The following is a 27,192-nucleotide window of genomic DNA, read 5'->3' as shown; positions in this document are numbered from 1 at the left end:
AATACTTCCTATGTTGATTAAAACAACGCTGAAAGGTTGCGTTTAGCTTATAGAGAGAGACTGGTGTCCACAAAGCCATATTTCTATTTTATATTTGAACGTTATCCGTCATATCGCGTTTGCCACTCTCATGACTCTTTACGCCTCAGTATGGACAACCGTTGTTTCTCTTGTACTACAAAGTTTAGTCTCTTTAAGAAAGAGGTAAGGCTTTTCTGGTTTTCTTACATATCATAGCTGTACATGGTCAACGTTTTAAAGACAGTAACAGCGATATGTATGTTGGTAATTCCTCACAGCTGGGCTGTAAGAACTGTGGTCGTGCTTTCTGCTCCAGCTGTTTGACTTTCAGTGCTGTGGTGCCTCGCTGTGGCAACACCCAGCAGAAGGTCTGTAAACAGTGCCATGGTCACCTTACAAGGTAAAACCTGCGAGGAAATATGAGAGTAATTCATATTCAGCATGATTTTGTGCATTTGGTAATCTGTATTACTTCACTTTTAGCGGAGCATCTTCAAACAATGCTGGGAAGTGGTCTCCTCCTGAAAATTACAAAAAGTGAGTATATGCTGAAATTTAAAACGTGATACTTTTCAACACAGCAGTTTTAGGATTTCATAAGAACATATTGTTTTACAGACGGGTGGCTGCCCTTGAGGCCAAACAACAGGGACAGCCAACAAAGCCTCCTACTCATGGAGGCTATAGAAACGTCAGAGAAGGCCTTGTACCAACCAAAGGCCTGAGTAATGAAGACCAAGCTATTGCAGAAAGACTTCAGAAGCTGAAAGAAGACACTAAACCAAGTAAAAGTACTGAACATTTGTCACTAACCTCTTTGATTTAATTTGGTCAATAGGGGTCAACAAATATAGTCTTATTTTTGAGGCCAATGCCAATTATTATTAGTTAATGAGACTGATATTTGGAACCCTTGTGCATTTATTATGACATGAAAAATGTACTTAATTTGACAAAAGTAAGATTGCATGATTAAAAAATGTATTAAGCCAGAGATCTGCCAATATGAGAAACAGCACAGAACAACATAGCAGCAGCAGGAAAACAGGAAGTGATACCATATGCTAACTGTATCATTGGCGCCGAGTATTGCTGTACAATCAATCTAGCCTAATCACAATCACATTGTCAGGTTGTGCAATTAAACAACATAAAAGGCTGCAGTTATTTTTGCATTAAGTAGTCTTGAAAGGTTAAAAAAAAATGCCAGCAGAAAGGCTTTTAAGTTTACAATTGTGCCACTGGTTTATTTTATAGGTACCTTTATTTTGAAAAAAAAAAAAAAAAAACGGAAAAGGTGATATATTTGGAAAATATAAAGTTATTTTGAAAGCAATATTGTAAAACTAATGTTTTTATGTTGTTGTATTAGTGTTTTGAGTGGAGAAATTTGCATTTTTAAACTATCATTCTTTGCATTTTCCTTGTTAACCGAGAAGGTAGACTCATGATAGCATTTATGTATGATATTGTAATTGCAGTCTAAACTGCAATTTTGTATAGTATAATTTTAATCGCATATTATTACCAAAATTGTGCTGCCCTAGGGCCCAGGACTAAGTGTGGATTGGCTAATACTCATGGCATCTATATATACTGGATGGTATACTGGATATTTGGTGAGAATGTGGAGGTTGAAAATAAAGTCATAGGGTAAGACACACTTTGCGTTGGAATGAAAGCAATTCTCTTATTGATTAACTGGTTTTGTTGATTATCAGTACAACAGAGTGACAAAACCAGTAATCATCCAAGGGCTAAATATTGGCTTCAGTAATAAATAATAACAGTCTACCCCTGTTGGTCAGTAATTCTTCTGTTGGCAAAAAAACATTGTAAGCTTTGTACCTCATCTTGCAGAGTCTATACCCTCTCAGAAAGAGCTTGAGTCTCGCCTTGCTGCACTGAAAGCTCCCAGCCAGTCAGTGCCTTCTCTTGGAGAGATGGAGGATCGTCTGGCTGCTCTTCGGGGTCAACCTCCACCATCTCAAGGTCCTCTACCTGTAAGCGAGTCATCTACCTAATTTTTTTGTAGTGCAGTGTGTTTATTATAGCTATCTCTCACAATACTTGAATTTTAGATTTAATACTAGTTAAATGAAATTATATTGAGACATGTTTAGATACAAAGATAAAGTCCTAGGAATCCAAGTATTGGAAACTTTATTTTACTTGGGTGACAAAAATTAATGGTATCAGCTAAAATGATTCTGCTCATCCATACAGGTGCATAAGCCTCCAGATAACAGGACTCAGACTGAGCAGGCCAACGATCTGATTACTCAGTTGACAGAAGAAGTTGCCATTGACAACCAGCAATCAAATCCTGACAGCAGTAAGATGTTACTCAATCCAAAGATTTATCCTACATTTAATTAGCAAGTCGTAACATAGTCTTAGATTGTCACAGATGGCACCCAAATTTTAACTCCACCCTGTCTGAATAGTCATCAGACATTATACAGTATAACTGACCCCTTTGTTGGCCCTCTGATTTGTCTGCTGACCCACCTGTCAGAGAACCTTCTCTTAACCATTTTAAACAACTAGAAATATCCTATGATTTGACTTTGTTTCACTGACATGTAATGCATGCAATTCCTTTATTAACATGTCCTCAGTTTATACTATGAAAATTTAAGACAAATTCACTGCACTCAGGTGATCCCCATTTCACTAAGTGTGAGACTACTGACACTAATTGGCTGGAAGTCTGTTGAATCACGTCAGTTTAAAGGGGGTGAATATTTATGTATTTGTCCAACCTACACCGTGTTCCACATTATTATGCAAATAACGTTTTTCTCTGATTTTCTAAATATCAATGCAAATGACAGTCATAATATTTTTCAAGTCATCAACAGTTAGAGCATAATTCAAATGTTTTTGAACAAACTTCATAATGATAACTATTATTTTTTTTAAATAAAAACCTCAAATGCAGTTTTCCACATGTTCCACATTATTAAGCAGGCCACAGGTTTCAGCAATATGGGAAAGAAAAAGGATCTCTCTGCTGCTGAAAAGTGTCAAATAGTGTAATGCCTTGGACAAGGAATGAAAACATTAGATATTTCAGGAAAAATTAAGCATGATCATCGTACTGTGAAGAAATTTGTGGCTGATTCAGATCACAGATGGGTTTGTGCAGATAAAGACATAATGAGGAAGGTTTCTGATGGAAAGATACATCAGATTAAGAGAGCAGATGCTAAAATACCATTACAAAGCAGCAAACAAGTATTTGCAGCTGCTGGTGCCTCTGGAGTCCCACCAATCTCAAGGTGTAGGTTCCTCCAGAGGCTTGCAGTCGTGTATAAACCTACTATTCAGCCACCCCTAACCAATGCTCACAAGCAAAAACGGTTGCAGTGGGCCCAGAAATACATGAAGACTCATTTTCAAACAGTCTTGTTGACTGATGAGTGCCGTGCAACCCTGGATGGTCCAGATGGAGGAGTAGTGGATGGTTGGTGGATGGCCACCATGTCCCAATGAGGCCGGGACATCAACAAGGAGGGGGCGGAGACATGTTTGGTCCGCAATCATGAGGAGAGAGCTGATAGACCCCTTTAGAGTCCCTGAAGGTGTGAAAATGACCTCAGCGAAGTATACAGAGTTTTTGACTGAGCACTTTCTTCCATGGTACAAAAAGAAGAGCAGCGCCTTCTGTAGCAAAATTTTCTTCAAGCATGACAATGCTTCATCTCATACTGCAAAGAATACCTCTGTGTCATTGGCTGCTATGGGCATAAAAGGAGAGAAAGTCATGGTGTGGCCCCCATCCTCCCCTGACCTCAACCCTACTGAGAACCTTTGGAGCATCCTCAAGCTAAAGATCTATGAGGGTGGGAGGCAGTTCACATCAAAACAGCAGCTCTGGGAGGATATTCTGACATCCTGCAAAAAAAAATTCAAGCAGAAACTCTCCAAAAACTCACAGGTTCAATGGATGCAAGAATAGTGAAGGTGATATTAAAGAAGGGCTCCTATGTTAACATGGAACTTGTCCTGTTAAGATGTTTTGATTGAAATAGCTTTGATTTCAGTAAATATGACCCCCTGATGCTGCAATTTCTACAAATGACCATTTTCAGTTCTTTACAACCTATAAAATGTTTTAAAAAGGTGTTGTGCTTAATAATGTGGAACAGTGCATTTTGAGGTTTTTATTTTTAAAAAAATAATTTTTGTCATTATGAAGTTTATTCAAAAACATTTGAATTATGTTCTAATGGCCGATGACTTGAAAAATATTCTGACTGTCATTTGCATTAATATTTAGGAAAATCAGAGAAAAATATCATTTGCATAATAATGTGGAACGCGGTGTAGTAGCAGTAAAGGAAGAAGGCTGAGGTTTAACAAAGCGTGAACTGATTTTCAGGTGTAGATGGCTGTATGAATGATCTTAACAAAGGAGAAGATGCAACAGTGACTGAGAATTTGGAAGACAATGAGAATACAGTCAAGCAGCTTGAGGCAGAGAAGTCCCGTCTGCTGGAGGAGGCTATACAGGAGCTGAGGAATGAACACCATTCTCAGGATCAGATCCTTGACATGGCAAAGAGGCTGGCAAAACTGAAGGGACAGGATCCAGACAAAGGTACAGCACTCAATAAACATGGTGCACTTCAGAATATCAGAAAGTGTAGGAAGAGCTTTAAGTCCTGTGTCATTTGTAGTTACTATGGAGGACTTTCAGCATCCTGACAGTGAGGAGGAGACTGAGGAAGAAGCTGTTAGGAGAGTCTTGAAGCAGGTTTGTTACATATTAAAATGAAGCTTTTATTTTGACATGATACATCTTGCATAATAAAACTATGTCAAGCAAGTGCATATTACCAGTGCATGCAGCAAGACCAGTTCAGGAGGCCACAAGGGGCTGCTGTTATGCCATAAATAATTTGTCATATTAATTGAACCTTAATAACCTCTGCTTTATTCTTTGTTGCAGCTCTCTGAGGAGGCTGCGTTGGATGAGGCTAGCGGCTACAACATACCTTTAGAACCCAGTGGACCTAAGAACACAGAAAAGAAGAAGACCTCAAGGAAGCCGGTACACTATAACACTTTGAAGAAAAAAACATGATTTTTCTTTCGCGCAATATGAGTGAGTGATTTTGATTCTCTGTTTATGTGATGTGTTGGAAGATTCCCGCGCCCAACAGTCGGATTTCATCAGCTGCTATTGCACATCAGTCAACAGACAGTGACGACGAAGAGCTTCCCTGGTGCTGCATTTGTAACCAAGACGCTGTGCTCCGCTGTCACACCTGTGATGGAGACCTTTACTGCAACCGCTGCTTCAGGTAGAGAAATGTGCATTAATTACAGAAGTGATATCATAACTTTGGTTTCATTGTAAAGCTCTTCATGGAAATCTTTGCACTGCTGAGAAAGAAAGATGGCCATGATTTGGAATGCATATCATGACCCAGATAGATTGCATGAAGGCAGCTGCCATACTGTTAAGCAGCATGAATATAAAGTATTTAGTGTGATGAATTATCAATCCATTCTCCATTATCCCCCCCAGGGAAGGCCATGATAAATATGACAGGATGGAGCATCACACCACAAACTACACTGCACCAAAGAAGAAAAAGAAGACATGATAGTGAGACTGTGCTGAAGGTGTTTGCCTCATCAAGCTCTGGCCTGTTAGTACTGTTAGACTAGTGCTTTAGACGTAAGTGACCTATTATTGTTAATAACACAAATTCTCAGATTTAAATACTATCTATCATCAGAAGCAAGCCAGTACCGGTCATTGTGACCCCTAATGATCTCATACAGTTGCTTAAAAATGGCTGAAATGTGCAAATTTGTAGAACTCAGGCCTAAAATATTGTGTAATGTTAAGAAAACAATGACTTAGGTATGAAAAGATTAGATCAACTCTTTAACTTTATTGTTAAGGTAATAAATATGTACAAAAGGAAAACATAGCTACATATTTACTGTAATGTTTGAAATGTCAAGAAAGGCTGGCTGCACACTAGACAATTTGGTACAAAAACATGGGAGATCGCAGACGTAAGGACAGTCACAAACTGGTTATTAAAGTTATAATTGTCTAAATGCACACACTAGACATGTCCAACAGATCACAAATGATGTAACAACTTCACAATGGGGATTATATAGAGATAAGATCTCACAGAAACTCACATGATCAAATGTAACTTCAGAGGACCCACAAATACGGAGAATGATGGCCATCCGGTGTGTTCTGTTTTGCAGCAAAAAGTAAAATATTGGTGAAATCTTGTCTCAAAAGACAGTTAAGTTGTGTTTATATTTGTGAGCTGTGAAAGTAAGCAACATGTAGATGTTAATGCTATCCGGTCTGCTGTTAACCCATTTAGACCTGGTGTAACATTTGTGTCCTTTTCCCTTCAAGACCTGATGCAGTGTCGGTGCGTTTTGGATTATCTTTGTCTGACCACAGAACAGTTTTTCATTTTCTCTCAGTCCATTTTAACCCATTCAGACCTAAACCTGCATTTAAAACCAACCCCCCAAAAAACGGCATTGCAGTCCGTTGGTCATGGGTCCAAAATTAGTCCAAAATTCACAGACAATGCATCAGGTCTTGAAGGTAAAAGGACACAAACATTACATCAGGTCTTAATGAGTTAAATCTCAAACATGTTTTTAGGATTCCAGTTTGGAGTGGCTCTGACTTGATCATGTGCAGTAATTGTTTTGAAACTAAAAACATGAGGAATTTTAGAATATAAATTGGTTGCAAGAATCCTCAAATCAGGTCACACCCCTTGATTGTGTGTCAGGCAGTGAAGCGTGCCTGAAATCAAGCTTTAAATCGTCTAGTCTGTAGCCAGCTTAAGTCTTGGAGAGGTTCCTAAACTGTGTTGGTATTCAACTCACTGCGCTCTTAAAGTATGCTTTTTATGTCAGCTGTCCTACTTACCAGAGGCAACAAAGGATCATCTCAGACGCACACTGCACTTATCACCATTTGAATTAAAAAAAAAAAAATCCTGACAACGCGTACTGAAAGCAGACACATCATGTGCTCATCTGGGATGATGTTCGATCCCAGACTGCTGTCAGCTCCGCTCTGAAGGAGTACAGAGGAGTCTGTATAAAAGGATTACTGAGGGCTTTGTTTTCTTTTGGCAGCCTCTGCAGTCACTCTTGTAATCTATGTTTGGCTGCGAGTCTGACATGAGTATTGCCTTTCTTGTCCTTGTGTGTAATTTCATTAGAAAGGATGCAGAAGTGTTAGGTGCTGTGTCACGTCTCTGAGGGAACGCTGCATTTCTTTTCTGTATTATTTTTAACACTCAAACCTTTTTATGGCTCTGCGTTGGCGACAGCGGTGGCTGGAGATGTTAGGTTTTAGAGTCTTCAGTACTTCCTTATATACCTCTGTCACCTTCTTGTGAACACAGTACCTCAGGAATGCCTGGAGAAAACTCTCACTTTGACTTAAAAATTAACTGACTTTAGTGGTCAAAGTTCACTGAGACCCCTAAAAATTCTCAGTTTCCATCATAAATCAAGAATTCTAAGAACTAGTTTGACTTTGCTTTACATAAACACTGGACACAAGAATTTTAATGATTTGATGACATTTTCATCCAGTAATTCAAAGCTAAACTTCACAGTTTTCAATTAGTTCTTCATGAGAAGGATCACATGCTCGACAGAGAAATGCAGGCCTTCTCTCACATCTGTGAAAGACTGTGGTATGCTGCTTCCTGTTAAATGTAGACCATATTTATGTTATGTTTTGTTTATGGGTCATTTTAAAGCTAATGTGAGGAGTTTTTAGCTGAATTTATTGTTTTTGCCTCTACAGTGCATTCAGAAAGCATTCAGACCCTTTCACTTTTATCAATTTTGTTATGTAGCAGTGTGATGCTACAGTTAAAAGTCACCATGGAAGTCCTGATTGTGCTAAACTTCTTCCATCTTAGAATAAGGTGTGCTTGTGAGAATGCCAGCAGAATCTTTTTTTGTAGCTTTCTCTAGCTGTGTGCCTGTCGACAATCCTGTGTCTGAGCTCTGAGAGCAGTTCCTTTGACCTCATGGCTTGGTTTTTGCTCTGATCTGCATTGTCAGCTGTGAGGCCTTCTACAGAGATGTGCGACCCTTTCCAAATCCTGACCAATCAACTTATCTTACCACAGGTGGACTACAGTCAAGGGGTAGAAACCTCTCAGCAACGATCAAGAGAACTGGTGAGGCATCTGAGCTAAACTAAAGGGTCTGAATAGTTATGTCAATATAATATTTCAGCTTTTTATTTTTCATAAGTTTGCAAAAATTTCTAAAATCTGTTTTCACTTTGTCATGTTGGGGTACTGAGTGTAGATTTATGAAAATGAAAAGGATTTTTTTCGACTGAAGTATCAGGCTGCAACATAACAAAATTGAAAAAAACTGAAGGGGGTCTGATTACTTTCTGAAAGCACTGTATATGAAATATGATGATTTCTATATAGTTTTTTAGTGCTTATTTTTAAAGCTGCTGCTGAAGGGTAGGTGTCACACAGAAGGCCTTTTAACACATGCACCAATTTCAGGATATTCTTCCAAAGAAATTTCCTGACTATTTTGTTCATCCTTATCCCTCACAGCAGGACAGTTTCCTGCAGTTTACCTGCCAGGCAAAGAAGGAGATGCGAGGAGAATTGAAGGGAAATGTAGGGTAAAATTTAAAAAATGTCTGTTTGTTTTCAGACATGCAGATCACTGAGGAGAATTCAGAAAGTTTTCAGAAGTTTTGTGCAAGTGTTAATAGGCAATCAGAGGTGACTCTTTGTCTACATGAATTGCTAAAATTGGCTCAGACCTAAAGTTCTCCACAGGAGCTTTAAATAAACCTACATTTATCTTCTGTCCCATCCATTTACAGTCCCACTCTGAAAAACTGAGGGATGTAAACTTAGCTGGGTGACTGAGGCATACGATGCGGCAGTAATTCTAACTTTTGATCACTAATATCGCCATTTTAAAAACCACCATAAGCTGGCAGGCCTTGTCAGAAATGTAGTCTTGACTGTATGAATGGTCTCTGTGTCAGAGAAGCTAGATTTTAAGGGGGGTCAAAACAAATAAATGACCATAATGGATCCTTTAGCAAAAAGACCCTCTGTGTATGATGCATAGAAAGCCGGAGTGCTGTTTCATCAGCCTGCATTACTGTCAAGCTAGAGGAGAAACCATAATTACACTCTCCTCTGGGGGCTCTGCTCCATTAAGGTTTGCATGGAGGCTGTTACCACGTTTGCCTTTTTCTGGCCATGTCAGACAGGAAATGGATGAGGAGGGTAATGGATGCATACTTAATGGACTCTTCCTGCTGCTGATTTCACTGTGTTTACTCCTAGAGCTGATATGTCAACATCTCCTTTGTTTCAATCGGTCTGCTGAAAAATTTACGCCAGAAAACAAAAGCTTGCTGATCTGTAGAGAGCCATGCTACTGTAAACTTTTAAGCTGTCTCTGGACAGTAGGACATTATGGTTCTTTAAAGGGTGTTTTAAAACAGTTTTAAAGAGTAAGTGTAGTAACAGGGTAGCTTAACTGTAAATTGATGAGCTAAATGGACATGTCGATATTTATTTGTGTCTGTTTAATGAGTAATATCTGATGACACAGCACTGCTGGAAATCAGATGCATCTGTTTCCATAAAGCATCAATAGCCTTGTCTTGAAAACATCCCATTTTATTTCAACATACAACACTGTTATCAGAACAAAATTTATGTACATAAATAGGCAACCAAAAATGTACAGTCTTACACCAAAAAAACACAAAATAAACAGTCCATCTGAGTAAGATTCATTACAGCTTTTATCACATGTGCATTATTGGTTTGTTTATGGGAGACAAAATGTAATAGCAGTCCATAAATTAAAGTGAAATAATAATAATTAAAAAATCCATTCATAACCCGGCTGCTCTGGTGTTAGGCAGATGCTGATCCAGGAGGGGAGAGAGGGCGGAAAGAGTCCCACAGACGTGAAGCGCACATTCAGGCATCCAAACATTAACGCAGGGGTGGTGGGAAGATCAGAGGCTCCACGTTGTCTCAATTCTTTATTTGACCTATAATTATTTCTTCAAGGGGCCTGACATTTTGCGTAGACCCTTTATCCTGTAGAGCAGCCCGTTGATAAAATCCTAAGAGGAAGATCAAGAATATAGGTCCTTTTTTACTCTTTAAAAAAATAATTTGAAATCTCTACATTCTTTTGTGTATTTTTATATCAGTAAAATATTCTTTCCTTACCTCTTTTGGCTTCCCACATTCATGCAACAACTCCTATCAAGGAAAATAAACACAAATAAGCTCTACAACAACACCAAACAGCTTTTTCACCACAAACATTGCAACACTAGATTCCAGAAAGGGTCAAATGATTGTTAAGCTATTAACCCACACTGCAAATAGTTAGGTATGTAACCAGGCGTCAAGAAGGAAAAATGTGTTAAGGGTCAAACTCTTTTAAATCCAGGATGACCTTTGGTTCAAGAGTCTTCATATCAGTTCTGAGACACAATAACCAGCCAAGTATGTAAATAACAGCATAAGTAATGTTAATTAAGGCTTTAAAATGCTCTCTAAAATTTATTTACACAATCTTACATGCAGCCGAGTTCTCTGGCCCTCATCCGTCAGCTCCAGGAGCTCGTCTATGTCGATCTCTAACTCAGGAATCTCCTCCTCCTGTAGAAGCAGAGACACAAAAGTTAGAGACAGTTTTCTTCCATTACTATGCTGTCCGCTCTTGTAATTTTGCACGCTCCAAAAGCTTGTACAAACATTGTATACTGTCGGCTCTGTGCCATCCTTTCACTTCCTGTGGTGTGACTGCCCTCACTACAGAGCAGAGCCATTCAGGAAGAGAGAGAGTGAAGATGTGATGCAACATGGCAAGCACTGCAGCAAAGCAGTGTGCTATTTAGGTTACTGGATCGAGTACTTTAAAATGGTCTACCCTGCTTGGAAATCATGAGTTTATTGTAAGAAATATGAATAAGAATATACAACTCTTGTTTTTTTTCTTCACAATAGTTATATATTTTATGATATGCTGTACACATCACCATATTTGAGAAGCACTGAGACAGGAGGCAAAGAGGCACAATGAGGCCATACTTACTGCATACCACCATCAGATTTCATGGATGATTTACCATGTTGCTAGTGAAAAGTGGTTCATTCCTTGCTTATAAAGTTCTACAGATTATGCAGTCAGCAAACAAGCAAAAATCAAAAATGTCAAAATGAAACCAGGTTACTACAAAGTAATGTCAATTAAGTAAAATATGTAGGGTAAAATAATTGATTACATAAATATTCACCCCCTTTAAAGTGACTGCCCTAATTCAACAGAAGTCTAGCCAACTAGTGCTAGTAGTCTCACAATTAGTGAAATGGGGATCACCTGGGTGCAGTAAATGTGTCTCAAGTGATTGAAGTACAAGACACCTGTGTCTCTAAGGTCCAGTCACTGGTTTATCGGTATTCCAGGCTACCATTATACCTTGAAGACAAAAGAACACTCCAAGAGAAAAGGTTATTGAAAAGTTTAAGTCAGGGGATGGGTACAAAAAAAAAAATTCCAGGGCAGTAAACATCCCCAGAGTTCAGGTAAATCCATCAGCAATAAATGAAAGGAATATGGTGCATGTGTAAATCTGCCTAGATCAGGCCGTCCTCATAAATTGAGTGGCTGTGCAAGAAAGAGACTAGTGACAGAGGCTATCAAGACACCTATGACTACTCTGAAAGAGTTACAAGCTTCAGCAGCTGAGATGGGAGAGACTCTGCATACAACTGTTGTATGCAGAGGGTTCTTCAGTCAACGCTTGATGGGAAAGTGGCAAAAGAAAAGCACTCATTAAATCCTAACTGGAGTTCACCAAAAGGCATGTGGGAGACTCCATGGTCAAGTGTCAAAAAGTTTGGTTTTGTTCTGATGAGACTAAAATGGTGCTTTATTGCTATCAGACAAGACATTATGTTTGGCGAACACCAAAAACTCCACATCACCACAAATGCAACATCACATCTGTGAAGCACCGTGGTGGCAGCATCATGCTGTGGAGATGCTCCTTGGCCCTGGAAGGCTTGTAAATGTAGAGGGTAAAATGGATCACAATCCTATTTAGTCAGAAATTAATTTTCAAACAAGGCAATGACCCGAAGCATACATTGAGAGCTACACAGAAATGGTTTAAAGACAACAAGGTTAATGCTCTGGAGTGGCCAAGTCAAAGCCCAGACCTCAGTCCAGTAGAGAATTTGTGGCCAGACTTGAAAAGGGCTGTTCATGTGTAATAAGTGTGTAACCTGACAGAGCTTGAGCAGCTTTGTTTTTTGACATTAAAGAGTCTTTTTCTGTAATTTTTTTTTTTTTTGGTCAAAAAAGCCATGGGTAAAATAAACAAAGGGGATGAATACTTCTTATAGGCACTCTAGGTGACATGGGTATACTACCCCATAAGGGTTACCTCTGGACTAAGGGTGCTTTCACATTAGGCCCAGCTGATTCGAACCGCGCCGTGGCACGATTCCTCCCCCTCCCCCTTCCCCCAAAGTGCCAAGAACATTAGCATCCCCAGTTCTCCTACTGCAATGCAAGTTACCACAAGTTTCAACATTTACTGTCTGCAGCGCAGCTTCCCTGGATGTCATAATTTGAGGAATTTGTGTTGCAGTTTTTGACAGTTCAAAGAAAGGAGTTTCCCACAATTGGGCCTGGGTTCAGTTCATTCAACAGACCAACCAAAGTATCCAAAAACAGAGTTCTACCCTGACATTTTAGAAAAATGTCTAACTGTCTGAGCCTAAACTATTTGTAACTATTTTGTCTCGCCTGAACTTAAAAACCTCATAAAATATCAAACATGTGGCGCACAGTGAAACTCTAAACATGATATTTTTCAGGGCAAGTTGGGCTTTATGAACATGTGTGCTGCAGTAATGTCACTTAAATTAAAAAAGTTATGGGATTCTTTAGACAAAAGAAAAACCTAAACAGAAATGAAAACTCGAAGTTTTTATGTGTGACAAACAGTTAGCACTAATGATTGAGCCTTTATTGCACAAATGTGTTCTCTCATCTCTTGGGGACCCAAAAAAAGGGGAAAAATAATGATTCTGTGACCAAAAAAGTCCTCAAAATATGAACATATTTTTAAAAAATATCCTCGCACTTCTGTGTATTTGCTCCAGTTGTGCCATTATTCAAAGCAGTTCCTGTCTGCAGTGATACAGAGGGCCACATCACAGCCTCTGTGTGTCTCTTTCTCTTCATCAAGAGCTATTCAGGATATCTCCTGCAAGATGTACAGACATGCCCAGTTTGGCAAAGCATGGCGGGACGACAGTTGTCACAGTCCATGTGACAAACCAATATAGTGGATAGCATGCTAAGCTAGCGACAGAGACAATTGAAAAATTGTTTTAAAAATGTTTTTTAAAAAAGATGTCCAACGTTGGTGTTGCTGGTGTGGTTTTAAATTTCAAAGACCCAGAAAGCCACCCACGTTTCAGCTCCCTAGGAAAGCCTCTGTAAGGGCTATGAAGGCATGGATGGTGTCATTAGAACATCACTACGGTAGGCTGCAAGAGGAAATAAAATGTGGCTACGAGTAATTTATCTTTTGTAATCTTCTTGTTGTAAACAACAATGTTGGTCTCAGAGGGTTAAAACATCATAGACAAGGCCAGGCAGGAGAGGGATAAGACATGCCATCCACTTAAGGTCATAAAGTCTATACTGCTTTAGTGGATTTGATTCTTTCCATAATGTCATAACCTTTACTAATAATAATCTGGTTTTATAACAGAAACTAACTTTTTATGCTTTATATGGACTGTAAATGTTAGCATTAACTAGACAATGTCTTGCTGTCTTGCAGCTTATTGAAAGGTTAATGCCAGTGATTGTAAAAAAGTGGTCCTCAGTTATAAAAAGCAAATTTAGCAAAGTAATCAGTCCACATCACTGGCTTTTATCAGCCTTACATTCCAAGAGAAAATGAACTGTTCACACTGGAGGGATCCTGAACACTCAGATATCCGAGCGTCAGCAGGTGTACACTTATATTTGACAAGTGGCGCCTCTTTTTAAGGAGGATATTTTCCGGTTGGGGAGTTTTCATGGTTGCTGAGGACGGGGGGCTCGCACAGCTTTCTGGATGAGGAGAGAGCTAATCAATGTGGAAGTGCTGAGTGGCGGAATAGATGGGCCCCCCTTCAGAGTCCCCTGTGCCCCCTCTAATTGATACTCTCTGCCAGTTTAGGCCCCGTGTGATTCTGCTGATGTCTGCAGGACACACGCTGGGTTGAGTCCATGATGTACGCCTCTGTGCCATGTGAGCTTTGACTTACTAGCTGTACTGCGAGAAGCTGCAGGCGCTTGTTTTCTATTTTTATTTTTCTCAAATAGGTTAGATGTTGGTGGTTCAATACAACAGTGCAGATTGCTTTAAAATTTTCTGTATTTTAAGTCACTTCAGTAAATATACTGTGGGCCAATAGATCAAAGATTCTGCATTGATCTATTTTCATTCTTCCATGAGGTGCAAGTTCAGCTTTCTAATGATGCTAAATCCTCCCACTGAAATAATGGGAGTAGTTATATTAGAAATCTTTTTTGTTAAGCAAAGATCACTAAGAAATTCTTAGGTATGCATGCAACTTTCAACTGCAATCAGTAAAAAAAAAACAAAAAAAACACGATGGTAACAACATAAATGATGACTATGAACAGGGGTGTACTCTAAAAATTCTGTCTGCGTGTGACTGCAGAGCCATGCAGCGCATCACAGAATGTCAATGAGAGGAGTACACTTGGAAAACATGATGACCCTTTCCAGCAACTTTTTAGTTTTTCATTTTGTACGCAGTCACAACTTCCAGCTAGTTGAAAGTTACCTTCATTGTCAGAGCAGAAGAGCATTTTAATGAGGCCTCTGGGCTGAAATGTCTCAGCAGCACTTTTTGAAGTTAAAAGCAACAGACTGAAGCTAAAATGAATGCTGGCACTAATCACTGGAATTCATGAATATCAAAGTGGTTCTCGGAGGATTGCAGTTTTAGACTGGGAATACAGAAGCAGCCTAAATAAGCAGTTGGAATTCATCAAGATGAGATGACCCCACTGGAATTTAAAATTCAGAATCATCTACATGATGACCTGTTTCTTCCTGTCAAGAAAAAATAAACATTCAAAGAATTAGCATGATCATTTTGATAGTCATATTTCCAATTTTTAACAGGTTTTATTTAGTAAACGCTTGAGAGCAGAAGATTCTTTGTGTGGTTGGGCAGCTTGATCACAAGGTTAGGCTTGTTTTTTCCAGTGGAACTCTTATTTAGGGTATATGCATGACTTTGTATCAGTCAAAACACAGAAAAGAGGAGCTGACGCAGGCCTTAAGCCTCTTGGCAACAACGTTTCCACCGGTCTGTCAGGTCAGCCTAATGCTGCATGATTGGGTAATGTGCAATAGCCATTATACTGGACAATATTGCAATTTGTAATTATGTAATATTTCAGTAGTTTCATAAGTCTACCTGCTGGGTTATCAAGGAAAATTCAGAGAATCATAATAGTTTTGAAGTAGGGCTGAACAATGTATAGTATTTCTATGGCGATCTGCACATGCGCAATAGTCACATCACATGATATTCAAGTGACCTGGTGTACATCACACTGCCCTTTCTGCATTTTTGGATTTCAACCAAAATTGCTTGTTTCAGCGATGAACGTTTGTTAAAATCTGCCTGAAATTCTCATCAGGAGTTAGAAGAAGTGAGAGCTGTGCAGGGGAGTCTGCGAGTCTCCTAGCTGATCGTTGGGGAGCTGAATCCCACTAGATATGGTACCTTGCCATGGTGCGCTAAATTAACATATAACATGGCTGTGCAGATTATTTTAGAGCTTCAGTGTGTGCACTGCGGCTTGAAAGTCACAACAGATTGCTCTGTAAGCATTCATTTAACCATCAGTTGCCCTCCTAGGCCTGATCATGTTGGTCAAACTTAACTTTGAATGTCGTTATGAATGGTTGATGACATTTAAAGACCCTGTAAAGTGAAATCCAAAATGTATGTCTTAACACACTAGATGTGTTGGAATATGGTTGCTGTAAACATGTGAAAACACTGAGATCTACATGTGACTGAGTTTTGGATATAGACTATTAGAAAGTTTTTCACCTCTTTCCTGACTTGGCTTAATGTGGGCGGGGCAAATATGTGAGCTGGTGATGTCATAAGCCCACAGTAGGTAATGACCCCACCCCTCTAACACGACAAAACAAATTCACAGAGCAGTTCATCTCAGTACAGTCAGTTGTTAGCTGATGTCACTGCCTTTATTGAAAGTTAACAGTAAGTTCAATGCTGTTTTTCTGTTCATTGTGAGGTAAATTTGCCAAATCTATCAGCCACAGTGGTCTATGGATCTTTTAAAGTGTCTTAACTGAGTTTTGAGACAGAAAACTGACTTTGTCTCTTCTCTGACACAGAGAGGTGCGCCCTGTTCATAAGCTCAAGGGGCAGGATAATGGTGTGAGTGCTTTCCTCCATTCAGATTGTAACATTTTTAAAATTTGAGAGGATCCTGTTTCTTCTGAGTGGGCATGGCTTCCGCTCATTCAACAGACACGCCCACACCATCCTGGAGCAGATTTGACTGCCTCATTTTTCATGATTTTGAAGCTTAATTTTATAAACCTAGAGATGTTTTCTTTGACTGAAGTTTGAACTAGGGGTTCATAACACAGTAATCTGCCATACAACAAACCTAAATAAAGATTTATTTTCACTTTACAGGGTCTTTAAGGAACACACTGGCAAGTTTGTTAGTAAAGCTGGAGAAGAAACGAGTCTCAGTCAGCCTGCTCTGTCTCCCTCCTCTGTGTCTGTGGGTCAGAGCTGCTGTGACTGCAGTGTGATAGCTGAAATCAGAGTAAGACATAAGGACCAAGTAAGATTTTTTTAATTATTTAAATAAAGTAATATAAATGCACATAAATGGTACTTCATTTACCTGCTTTTTTCATTTTTTTATTTAAAAAATTTCAATATATCACAGAGACAAAAACTACTGCAGTATCAGTTTTTTCCCATGTTGCTCTGCCCTACTTTGAAGTGTGTATTTCTCAACTCAAAACATAGATATTGAGTAGAATAAAAAGAAATACAAAACTTTGAATTTTTACAGTACTGCAGGAACTTCTAAAGGTGCAATAGTGGCACTATCGTAAACTTTAAGTTCTTTCTGCAGGCATTTTTGTAAACCCTACAAGCAGCCTTTAATTTGATTATGTAATTTCACAGCCTGACATTTTGATTGCAGTCAGATTAATTGTGGGGCACTAAATCAGCCCATAAACATGTTCATTTCAGTCATAAAATTTTTACATACAATCTAAAGCTACTTTATTAGCCAGTCTCAACTGGACAGAGGAAGAACTGCAAGTGGCTTCATTTTTTCAACACCAAAGGTTGCTGTTTGTTGTGCAGCCACTATTCATGAATTTTTGTCATACTATTCTGGATATTCATTAACTGTGAAAAGCAAGTTTTTGCACAGGACTAAATTTCTAGTTCCAAGTCCAGCACTTGGAGGTTACCATAATATTTATTCAGTACATTTAAGCTCCATAAAAGATCAACTAAAATTACTGGGTGATGAATTTTTAGTCTTTTGTAGAGCTGACTCAAGAAGCAACACACAAAAATTCCAATGTACCTGTACTGTCCTGTACCTGTGCAAATGGCAATAAACATCTATTTATTCTATGAAAAGGCTTAAATTTTTACTTAAGCTGAGTTTTTCAGCATGATTCGACAGTTGTAGAGATTTGGGTCCTGTCGGCTCCAGAAGTCTGTTCCATCTACTGTGTGATTTAATAATGAACGACAACCAGGCACACACCTGAGACACCTCACGACCTCCTGACAGTAAAGTCTAGCATGTCTGATTTTGTCCTGCCTTCTACAATTGTTCCATGAACCCAGTGATGTTTGTAAGACCACATAGCGCTCTGCACAAGCATCAGTCACAAATGTAAACAAAACAAAGGGCAATGGCCAAAGAATAAAGACGAAGTCTGTGCTGTTAGATGGGACAATGAGTTGAAGGAAAAGTTTGTTGAGCTCTGAAAACAACACAACTAGTAGCTGGTTCTCCTCAAATGACGCTGATTGGTCTGGTTCATTCTCAGACCTGGCACAATCGTTTCAGACTGGAACTGAATCTGCCTGATGACAAGACATGGAATCTGGTCCATCCTTTATGGTTTTATGATGTGCTGTAGAGGGACTACCATAACAGACTGATAAAAGATAAATACTGGCAAGCAACAACAACCAGTGAGTCAGTGCTGTTAGCATTAGCATCAGGCTAGCCTATCATTCATTGTCATGTTTGGTTAGACAGGCATATACAGTATAGCACAGTAAATACAGTATATTGTTGCCAAAGATTTTAGAAGGGAGTGTGGGGCCCTGTCTACTCTGAGGATGTCAAAATGAGATATACAGATATTTATTTTAGAGTAATGTTAGTAACATAATGTACCATGGTGTGCTAAAGCCTCCCTAAATGATTAAAAATGAAGAGGATCCTTTGATTTTTGAGGGAAAAAAGTACATTTTTGAGATTGAGAAGTCACGTATTTACCAAGAGACCAAACTCAGAATGTCTGAGTTAAAAAAGTTGTACATTTTCTGGGAAAAAGCAGGAAATTGCGACGTTTAAAAGCTGTATATTTTGACATCATAAACTCAAAAATTGTAAGTTTTAAAGTCTTAAATTTACAACATTTTTACAGTCAAAAATTTTACGTGAAACCATATTGAAAACAATTGCAGAATAACCCCAGTTTACAGAAATGTCTCTTCTAAATCCAGATTGTGATGATAATCAGATTATTCTGGGCTAAAATCACAAATACTTCCTTATTGCTCAGTCCCAGTGAGGGGTGTCATCTGATTAGGCTCTCAAATGCAGGACTACATCTGGTGTGTAATCTGGTAGGATTTTCTCACACTCAATTGGCCATTTTTCAACTTTATGGTCTCAAAAATTCTCCACTTTGTTTCATACAAATCTACAGCTTTTAAAGTAGAAAGCCTTTTTTTCCCTCATAAATTTACAACTTATTAAACTTGAAAACTTTTAGCATTCTCTTGAAATCAAAAGATACTCCTTATTCTTCTTAGAGTAGCCCTTATATGCTGTTGTAATAATGGATAGTTTACACAAAGATCTTTTGGCAAGGATTTATTACATTATTAGGCCTATTATGTTGGGATTTTGCGATGTTTAATTTTTCCAAGTGGGTTCTGGGGGGGCTTAGCTTTTCTTAGACATGAGTAGGGGGGTCCTTATAGAAAAACGGCCGGGAACCACTGTCCTAAACTGACTTTGTAACCATCATAACAAACTGTGAAATTGTGTAGTCTGACCTCATCTTTAGTGAAATCTAACATTATGCAGACAAAATCTTACAGCCTTCTTGAAACACTCATTCTCCCAAAGAAGAGATCAAAAACTCTTTTGTAGTCCATCACTTTCTATCTCCCAAAATTAGGGGTATAAAGGTCCTTAAATAAAACTGACTTTAAACAAATGTGATCCACAGAAGATGAATATTTTTAAATGCTTTTTAATGTTGCTGTATTTTCTTCTGTTTGCAGTGGGCTGCTTAGATAACCAGCTGCTTTTATTTAGCTTCATACTGAATGGATATAGTCTCTCAAAGAGCTAATAAGCAGAATCCCTTCATTAGAAGCTTTAAAGGCACTGTTAAGAACTGTTGGTTTGTGCATAATATTAGCAGCCAGCGTGGTCAAAGCATCTCTTGTCTTTTTGACTATTTTTGTCCCTGTGCTGCTGTCTTTACAGTCAAATAAATCACTTGTGAATCTCAGCCTTGGAAAATATTTTTTAAAAAGGTTGTCTTCAACTTGCAGCTAATCAGTCTTGACACCTACTCTGCACAAGCAGTTTCATAACTTTCCAGAAGGAGTTGACCTTCCTTCTCATGGCGGAAGGCAAAAGCAAGAAGGCATCAATTTCAAGTGTAGTTATTTTATACCCTGCTGATAATTCCACAATGGACTTTTAAAGGTTTTAGACTAGACTTTCAACATTTCAACAAAACATCAGCATCAAAACTGATGTTTATCTATCTCAAACCATGTTTTGCTTTTGTTACACAAAGGAAACCATGCCCAGGAAACTTAGCTGATTCGAAAAGATGCAAGTATGTGTTTTTAAGTTATCAGCCCCTACCCTTTTCCTGTTTTAGGCATGAGCTGCCCAGCGATTCATTAAATTCACCACAAAGACCGAAAAATATCAAGATCTTGTTTTGTTATGTAAGAGCTGGTAAATCACTGAATAAAAATTAAGACTTGTGATAACATGATTACCAAGAGCAGTGGTTCCCAACCTTTTTCCTTTGGCACCCCTGTACTCCTATCTGAGTAAAGCTAAGCCTCCTGGAACCCACTTGGAAATTTAAACATCAGTTTTCATTGTTTTCACGGACAAAATTTCAACACAACAAGCCTCCATAAAGATGTTCTTACCAAAAGATCAGAGTATAAGCTATCCATTATTAGTGCATAAGGGTCACTGAGTATCTGTTCTTTTTGTAGAAAAAAGTCAGAATTGTCAAGATTAAAAAGTGAACTAAAACATAAAGTATTTGAGGTTATCAAGTTGAAAATAGTGGAAGAGAATCATACTAGATGAAGCTTTTTCCTTGCACAAATCCAGCAGTTGAGAGCCTTATCAAACAATACTTCATACTGGGACTGAGCAACTTGTAGTTTTAGCCCAGAATAATCAGGTTATATCATCTGGATTAAGAAAATACATTTCTGTAAATTGGGGTTTTCCAACCACTGTTTTCAGTTTGGTTTCTCGGAAATTTTGACTTTACAATGTCATAAATTTATGATTTTAAAGGGGACATATTATGCAAAAAATCACTTTTCAAAATATGTGCCCCTGGCCTGTCCACAATCCCCTCAAGTACCAGAAAAATCCAACTGAGGGGTTTCAGACATGAAAAACTCCTACACTGGAGTGTTTTTTAAGCAACAAACTTCACAGGCATGTTTTGGGGACCTGAGACCCATATAAACTTGTCTTAAAAGTGTAAAATATCTCCCCTTTAGAAACCTCAGATCTTTGAGTTTATAATGTCAAAATATAAAACTTTTAAACTTGGCAATTTCTGCTTTTTTCTCTTAAACTTACGACCATTAAACTCAGACATTCTGAGTTTGGTTTCTTGTAAATACATAACTTGATAAGTGCAAAAATTCAATTTTTCCTCAATAAGATCAGCTCTTATATGCTGTGGTACACTGTGTTCTAATCTTGATTTTAAGAATATTCAGTGCTTAACAAATTTATTAGACCACCTGTCATATTTGTCAGGAATGCAAGTAAATAACTATAATTTGACATATTAATCAAGAACTAATCATGTGCTCTACTATTTTTCAGTTTTTTTGTAAATCAATACATTTGAAAATTCATGGATAACAATAATAATTATATTTTAGCATTAAAAATATCATTTGGGTTAAAGAGCTTCTACATATTGGTGTATTAACCATTGCAGAAACATAAAAAATGATTTTGGTAATTACCAATGCTGGTAATTTAGGGCAGCTGTGGCATAAACCTTAATTTGGGTGGTGGTCTAATAAATTTGTTAAGCACTGTATATGTACATCTTATTTTGACAACCTCAGAGCAGACATGCCCCCCCCCCCCCAAGGGTGCCCAGACCCCAGGTTGAGAACCACTGACCTCGAGGTTATAATACAACATGTCTTCAGTGACTCAGCAGCAGTCTGAGGGTAAGGGCTGAGCAGTCAGAGTGTCTGAGGGTAGTGGTTCCCCACTTTATTTGTAGTGTACACTTTCTCAAAAAGGTGTGAAGTTTGCAAAGATGGCAGCGGCTCCAGACTGAGGCTGCACTTGTATGAATTAGAGATGCAGCTAAATAATTCAGGTGGTGACACAGGGGACTGATGGTAAATGCTTCCACGCGGAAGACTCAGAGAACCCACAGAGTAACCTTCCCCTGAGCCCATGCAAAATTCATCACACTGGCCTGTGCACATGGACCAGCCACAACTAATTCTACACAAAAGCTAATGCAAATAAACTCTGCTGGTGCATTTATCTTTAAGTGGGAGATCGTAGAGTCAGATCATGTAATCCAAGAGCAGTGTATGTGAAATAATCATGTTTCTGGCATGAGATCAAAAAGTTTATACAGGAAGACTTCAGATCAGTTTTTGTTAGCCTTGTGCATGTCCTGGTTTTCACTAATGTGATTTATTCCACCCTCAGCTCTACAAGCATATTAGCATACATTACCACAGAGAAAGAGGCCTCGCATGTAAATAGAGAATAAAAACATTGTGACAAGGAAAATGGAAGCAAAAGATGTAAAAAAAAAAAATGCTGTAAACACAATTGATTTAGTAGTGAAAGACCCCTGTTTATCTCTTGCTACAGATCTCTAGATTTGCTATTAAGATTAGTGTGTCAGCTAACCAATAAGGGCAGAGATGCATGCAAATGTTCTGCAGCATTTGTACATGTCATTTGCAAAGGACATCAAACACAGTGCTATCTAGAGCCAAGGGTCCCTGTGCGATTCAAGAAATAAGCGTTTGTCTCTGCCCTCTCCGGCCACAAAAACGGAGGCGGTGTTGTCATCTGATCTGCATCATCATTAGCAATATCATGCTCCTCAACAGACACCCACCTAATTCCGCCATGCCATGCTGCCTCATGTGGGCGAGGAGACATCTGTTGCCATGGTTTCCCCTCAGAGAACGCCAAGTGAATCAATATGGAACCTCTGACATAATTGGATTGCATCCCAGCAGTACAGGAGCGGAGTTCTGGAGGTCGCTGTGCATGTGTGTATGTGTGAGTGTGAGCTGGCTGATATCCTGTCATAATCCCCCTGTACATTATTAACATTACTATCTAGGTAATGAGGCCCATTAATTAGGCACACGGTTGATATAATGAGCACACACTTCCACTTTGCAACCCTTGTTTTTACATGCACAGGGCTAATGTACAGCCTTATCCCTGGTGGAGGGCAATATATGAGAGCTGTTTAGATATGCATGTATAGTTATTAAGTGACCAGAGGAATGTGAGTGCAAAGGGAAAGGCAGGACACCCACATATAAAGACAATAAAATGAGATGATGCCACCATAACAGCAGGATTGTCTCTATCCCACCCCTTAGCTTTTATATTTATACGACTTTTTCCTGCACGTTTTATTGCTTTTTTGTAACCTTACAGTAATACTGTTTGGATGCTTTCTCCTCCACTTCCTTCTAATATAACTGAGCTGAGCTCATTAACTCAGCTTCAAACTATGACAACAAATTTCTAAATCTAGAAATCCATATGTTTAAAGTGGTTTGCCTTGCCAGGGTTGCCACATGCTTACAAATGCCTCCTAATTACATAAGTGGGCAGCATATCTTGGAAATAATCTTATCCCTGTGGTGGAACACCAGCGTGCACGCTGCACAGCTGATACTGCAGTGAGCTTGATGACACACGAGGGCTTGTGTGCCAAAAATTGCAGCTGTGAGGGGAAGCTACTCACCTCCCACCCACTCCTATTTACTTGCATCTCTCATATACGATAGAGAATCCACCACAGTAGTCACTCAGTGCCCTCTTCTGCTCCCTCATTTGTGTGTATTTGTGCTCTAGCCCTTCCCTACCTCACAGTCAAACAGCAGGTGCAGCTGCCCGTCGATCCACTCCTCGATATCCAGCCTCCTCTGCAGGTCCTTGCGGTCGTATTTGACCGTCAGCTTGCCCAGCTTGCGGTGCGCCGGCTCCTGCGTCTTGTCCGCCGCCTGGAACATCACCCTGGACTGGGTACTGGGCTCTGACGCCATGGCTGCCACGGCCCTCGGGGGAGAGAACCGTGGAAACACACTAAGCTCACACACAGTTACTGAGCTCACACACACATATACACTCACACAGATAGACCAACAGGCTCTTTTTGCTCCTCTTCTCTGTCTCTATCTCTGCTTCTGCTGTTACCACGCGTATCTCCTGTTATCTTGTCTAGTGTTAGTGCTCTCCCTCTCCTGAACGCTGCCTCTGGTTCTCTCCCTGTCCTTTCTCTTCCTCTCTCTCCCTCTCTCTCTCTCTCTCTCTGTCTTGCTCTCTCTCTTTCCCTCCTCCTCTTGCAACACCCACTGGCTGCTCTATCAGGAGGACAGTAATGAGATATGCCTCTGTGCATGCGCGTGCGAGTTTGTGCATTCATTCTTGTGTTTGTGCATGCACCTTCTTGGGTGTGTGATTGCTTTTTGCTCTCTTCCTTAAAGTCATAGCAGGTGAGGGGGAGTATAGGTCAATTACAGCCATAAAAAATGGAGAAAGGGTGAGAGGCAACTGCAGCAACAAATTAGAAAGTGCTCTATTATGAATGTGATTTCATCCAAAACATCTACATATGTACACAAAGCACAATTTTCTACCTATTTTTTTCTCTCTAAGGATATAACTGCTCACAGAGCCACAAGGGTTTGACTTACAGAGGCCTCTTGTGTTCGCATACATGTCCAATAATAGCCGGGTCCCCCCTGACAGGTGAGCCAGGGTTCCTCTAGGGTTGTAGCAGCCCTGTCCTTTCTAATAGGCATTATCAGGTGTACGTTCAATAAGCCTTGAAGTCCAGTTGGCCTCAGTTACGCAGCCATGAATAATATATGCGCAGGAGAGCTCTATTTATGTCTGTTTGGAAGTCAAATGTCAAATAAATGTCTTGAAAGCATCCATGTTTGTGAAGTCAGATATCAACAGCATGACAAGGTCAAAAATGCAGAGTTGTACATCCTCATGCCAAATTATTGCAGCAGAGACAACAGACATGACAGGCTGCAGAGTTTTCCACAGATCCTATTACGACATGAATAATAGGGTTCACTTTTTTGTTTTGACAGCGACCATCAATCAGCCTCAGCAGCGCATGTTCACCCACTGATGCGCCGTCTGTTACAAACACTGAATTATTAAATGCCTCCAGCAGCTCACCTTTCCAGGCAAACAAATTCATTCATCCCGTCCTATGTGACTCGGTTCTGCACCATCAGGTTGGTTAAAAAGGGGACGGAGGCCAGAGTAAGGCATTCTCACCTCGGGGTTGGACGGGTGACGAGTCCTAGGTGGGAGGACAGGAAAGCAGGCAATGTGAATGAGCTTGACTTTTAGTGTTTTAGGTGAATAAAAATCACTCATCTTACTAAATCCTTAAATTCTGATTCACTCTACATCACTTAACCAAGCAATCTTCCTTGCATGACTTGCGTAACCGCTTCCTTTTACTCCTCTTTGTTGTCGTCTTCACTGCTGGTTTAGTGACTCATCGCATCTTGGAATTAAATGACTAAGGGCCTGAATCACTATAGTATCACTACAGTTGCGAAAAAAAGGAAACATTGAAAACCCTGTTAGTTTGAATTTAGGTCATGTTAATGATTTTTAGATAGAGAAAATGACCCAAAAAGAGTTTTTTTCCGTTACTTGGAGAAAAATTAATCAGCAGTTTAACTGCAGCTGCTTTCTCTGGTGTAGACGTGGTCACACTGCCATCTAGTGGAATAAAACTGAAAGATGAAGTCAGGAGTAAGGAAGTCTGTAAAAATGTATACATACATCCAATTATTCTGTTTATCCAGGGCCAGATCATGGTGGCAGCAGGCAAGGCAAGTCCAGCTCTTCCTGGGGGATTCAGAAGCGTTCCCAGGCCACATGAGGTACTGAAAAATCACAAGATACTTGTGCCCTACAAAGAAGATAAGCATTCAAGAAGAAATCCCTAATCCATTACTTGCCTCCACAAGATGTGTAATACTTCAGAGGAGTCCTGAATCTACCCTTAGGTCTCCTTCCAGTTGGACACACCCTGAAGATCTCTACAGTAAAGTTTGGTATACACTGTGCAATTTAGGGCTGTCAAAACAACAGATGACCAAATGTGGCGATATCTTTGGTCGTGGCTCTGAAACAGTAGTCCTACGTTGCACTGTGAAACAGGTTGGCAGATGGCCATTGCCATGATCTTACAACTAAAGACAGCCTGGGATAAAATTCTGACAGTGTCTAAAATTTAGGATGACCATCTCACAGTGTGACTGCTGCTACAACCTACGTCAACTAACCACAAACAGTTTTATTGTTGCTTTGCTTCATTATTTACCACAGCACTGGTGGTGTAGATAGATGATTGATGACTGATGACTTTTATTTCTTGCATACTGGCGTACGCTGTAGCCTGGGATTCAGCAGCATTTAGTCGAAGTTGTCATCATACAGTCTGCACAAATCAAACTTAATGTTGTATGATTCAAGTCGCAGTATAGCATGCCAGAAACTTATAAGACTGCTAAAAACACCCAGTCTGTAGGAGGCATGAGGTGACAAGGAGGCAACCCAATCAGATGCCCAAACCACCTCAACAGGCTCCTTTTGCGGCTCTACTTCGAGATCCCTCCTGATGTCCGAGCTCCTCACCCTATCACTAAGGCTGAGTTCAGACAACTCCTGAGGAATCTAATTTTGACCGCTTGAACCTGTGATCTCAGAATTAATGACCATAGGTGAGGGTTGGAATGAAGATCAACCAGTAAATTGAGAGTCTTACCTTCTGGCTCAGCCCCCTCTTCACCACAACAGTAAGGTACAACGTCTGCAACTCTGCTGATGCTGCAGCAACCCACCTGTCAATCTCAAGGTCCATTCTCCCCTCACTTGGAGGGACCAATCCACCATGTTGCGGCAGAGAACCATGGACTTGGACTTGGAGGTGCTGACTCTCATCCCAACCGCTTCACACTCAGCTTGCTGAAAATGCAAACGTGAAAAAGAAAAATATTCTTTGTGAAGAAATAGACCTGCAGGCACTGAGTCAGGCCTTAAAACAATCTTTAACAGAGTTTCTACCTTGACATTTGCCATTTTGGTACAGACTACTATGTTTTCTTTCTCTCTTTTTGTTTTTTCTTATTGATTATTTAAGGAATTCCTTATTGTTTTCCAGCTAATCACAGTCTTTTATAGTTTCTTTTGAAT

General features: G+C 39.5%; 2 protein-coding genes across 6 annotated transcripts; one reads left to right on the top strand and one right to left on the bottom strand.

Annotated features, from left to right (window-relative positions):
* Positions 1 to 13: 13 nt before the first annotated feature.
* On the top strand, positions 14 to 19,859 carry zfyve19 (zinc finger, FYVE domain containing 19). Of its 3 annotated transcripts, XR_005993287.1 has the most exons (12): positions 14 to 204; positions 300 to 421; positions 505 to 558; positions 640 to 812; positions 1,882 to 2,024; positions 2,248 to 2,356; positions 4,409 to 4,627; positions 4,707 to 4,783; positions 4,979 to 5,080; positions 5,176 to 5,333; positions 5,561 to 5,713; positions 16,857 to 19,859. XR_005993287.1 is itself a non-coding variant. In XM_041812469.1 (11 exons), exons 1-11 carry the CDS (start codon positions 151 to 153, stop codon positions 5,637 to 5,639), a joined length of 1,284 nt encoding a protein of 427 aa, XP_041668403.1. In that variant the 5' UTR covers positions 14 to 150; the 3' UTR covers positions 5,640 to 8,109. The 3 variants fall into 3 exon arrangements, 2 of the variants coding, with proteins under 2 accessions (XP_041668403.1, XP_041668402.1); XM_041812469.1 differs by lacking the exon at positions 16,857 to 19,859 and having other exon boundaries at positions 640 to 806; positions 5,561 to 8,109; XM_041812468.1 differs by lacking the exon at positions 16,857 to 19,859 and having other exon boundaries at positions 5,561 to 8,109.
* On the bottom strand, positions 8,124 to 26,098 carry ppp1r14d (protein phosphatase 1 regulatory inhibitor subunit 14D). 3 transcript variants are annotated; one of them, XM_041812473.1, is made up of 6 exons: positions 25,777 to 26,098; positions 25,156 to 25,282; positions 23,826 to 24,018; positions 10,650 to 10,730; positions 10,293 to 10,325; positions 8,124 to 10,183 (listed from the first exon to the last, which is right to left on the bottom strand). In XM_041812473.1, the coding sequence occupies exons 2-6, from the start codon at positions 25,179 to 25,181 to the stop codon at positions 10,115 to 10,117; spliced, it is 402 nt and encodes a 133-aa protein (XP_041668407.1). In that variant the 5' UTR covers positions 25,182 to 25,282; positions 25,777 to 26,098; the 3' UTR covers positions 8,124 to 10,114. The 3 variants fall into 3 exon arrangements, with proteins under 3 accessions (XP_041668407.1, XP_041668404.1, XP_041668405.1); XM_041812470.1 differs by lacking the exon at positions 25,777 to 26,098 and adding an exon at positions 25,403 to 25,601; XM_041812471.1 differs by lacking the exon at positions 25,777 to 26,098 and having other exon boundaries at positions 25,156 to 25,601.
* Between the last annotated feature and the right edge of the window lie 1,094 nt (positions 26,099 to 27,192).

The sequence above is a fragment of the Cheilinus undulatus genome, linkage group 18, assembly GCF_018320785.1.
Source record: "Cheilinus undulatus linkage group 18, ASM1832078v1, whole genome shotgun sequence".
NCBI classification, from domain to species: Eukaryota; Metazoa; Chordata; class Actinopteri; order Labriformes; family Labridae; genus Cheilinus; species Cheilinus undulatus.
The sequence above is the reverse complement of the archived record's forward strand: the minus strand, read 5'-3'. Positions and strand labels throughout refer to the sequence as shown.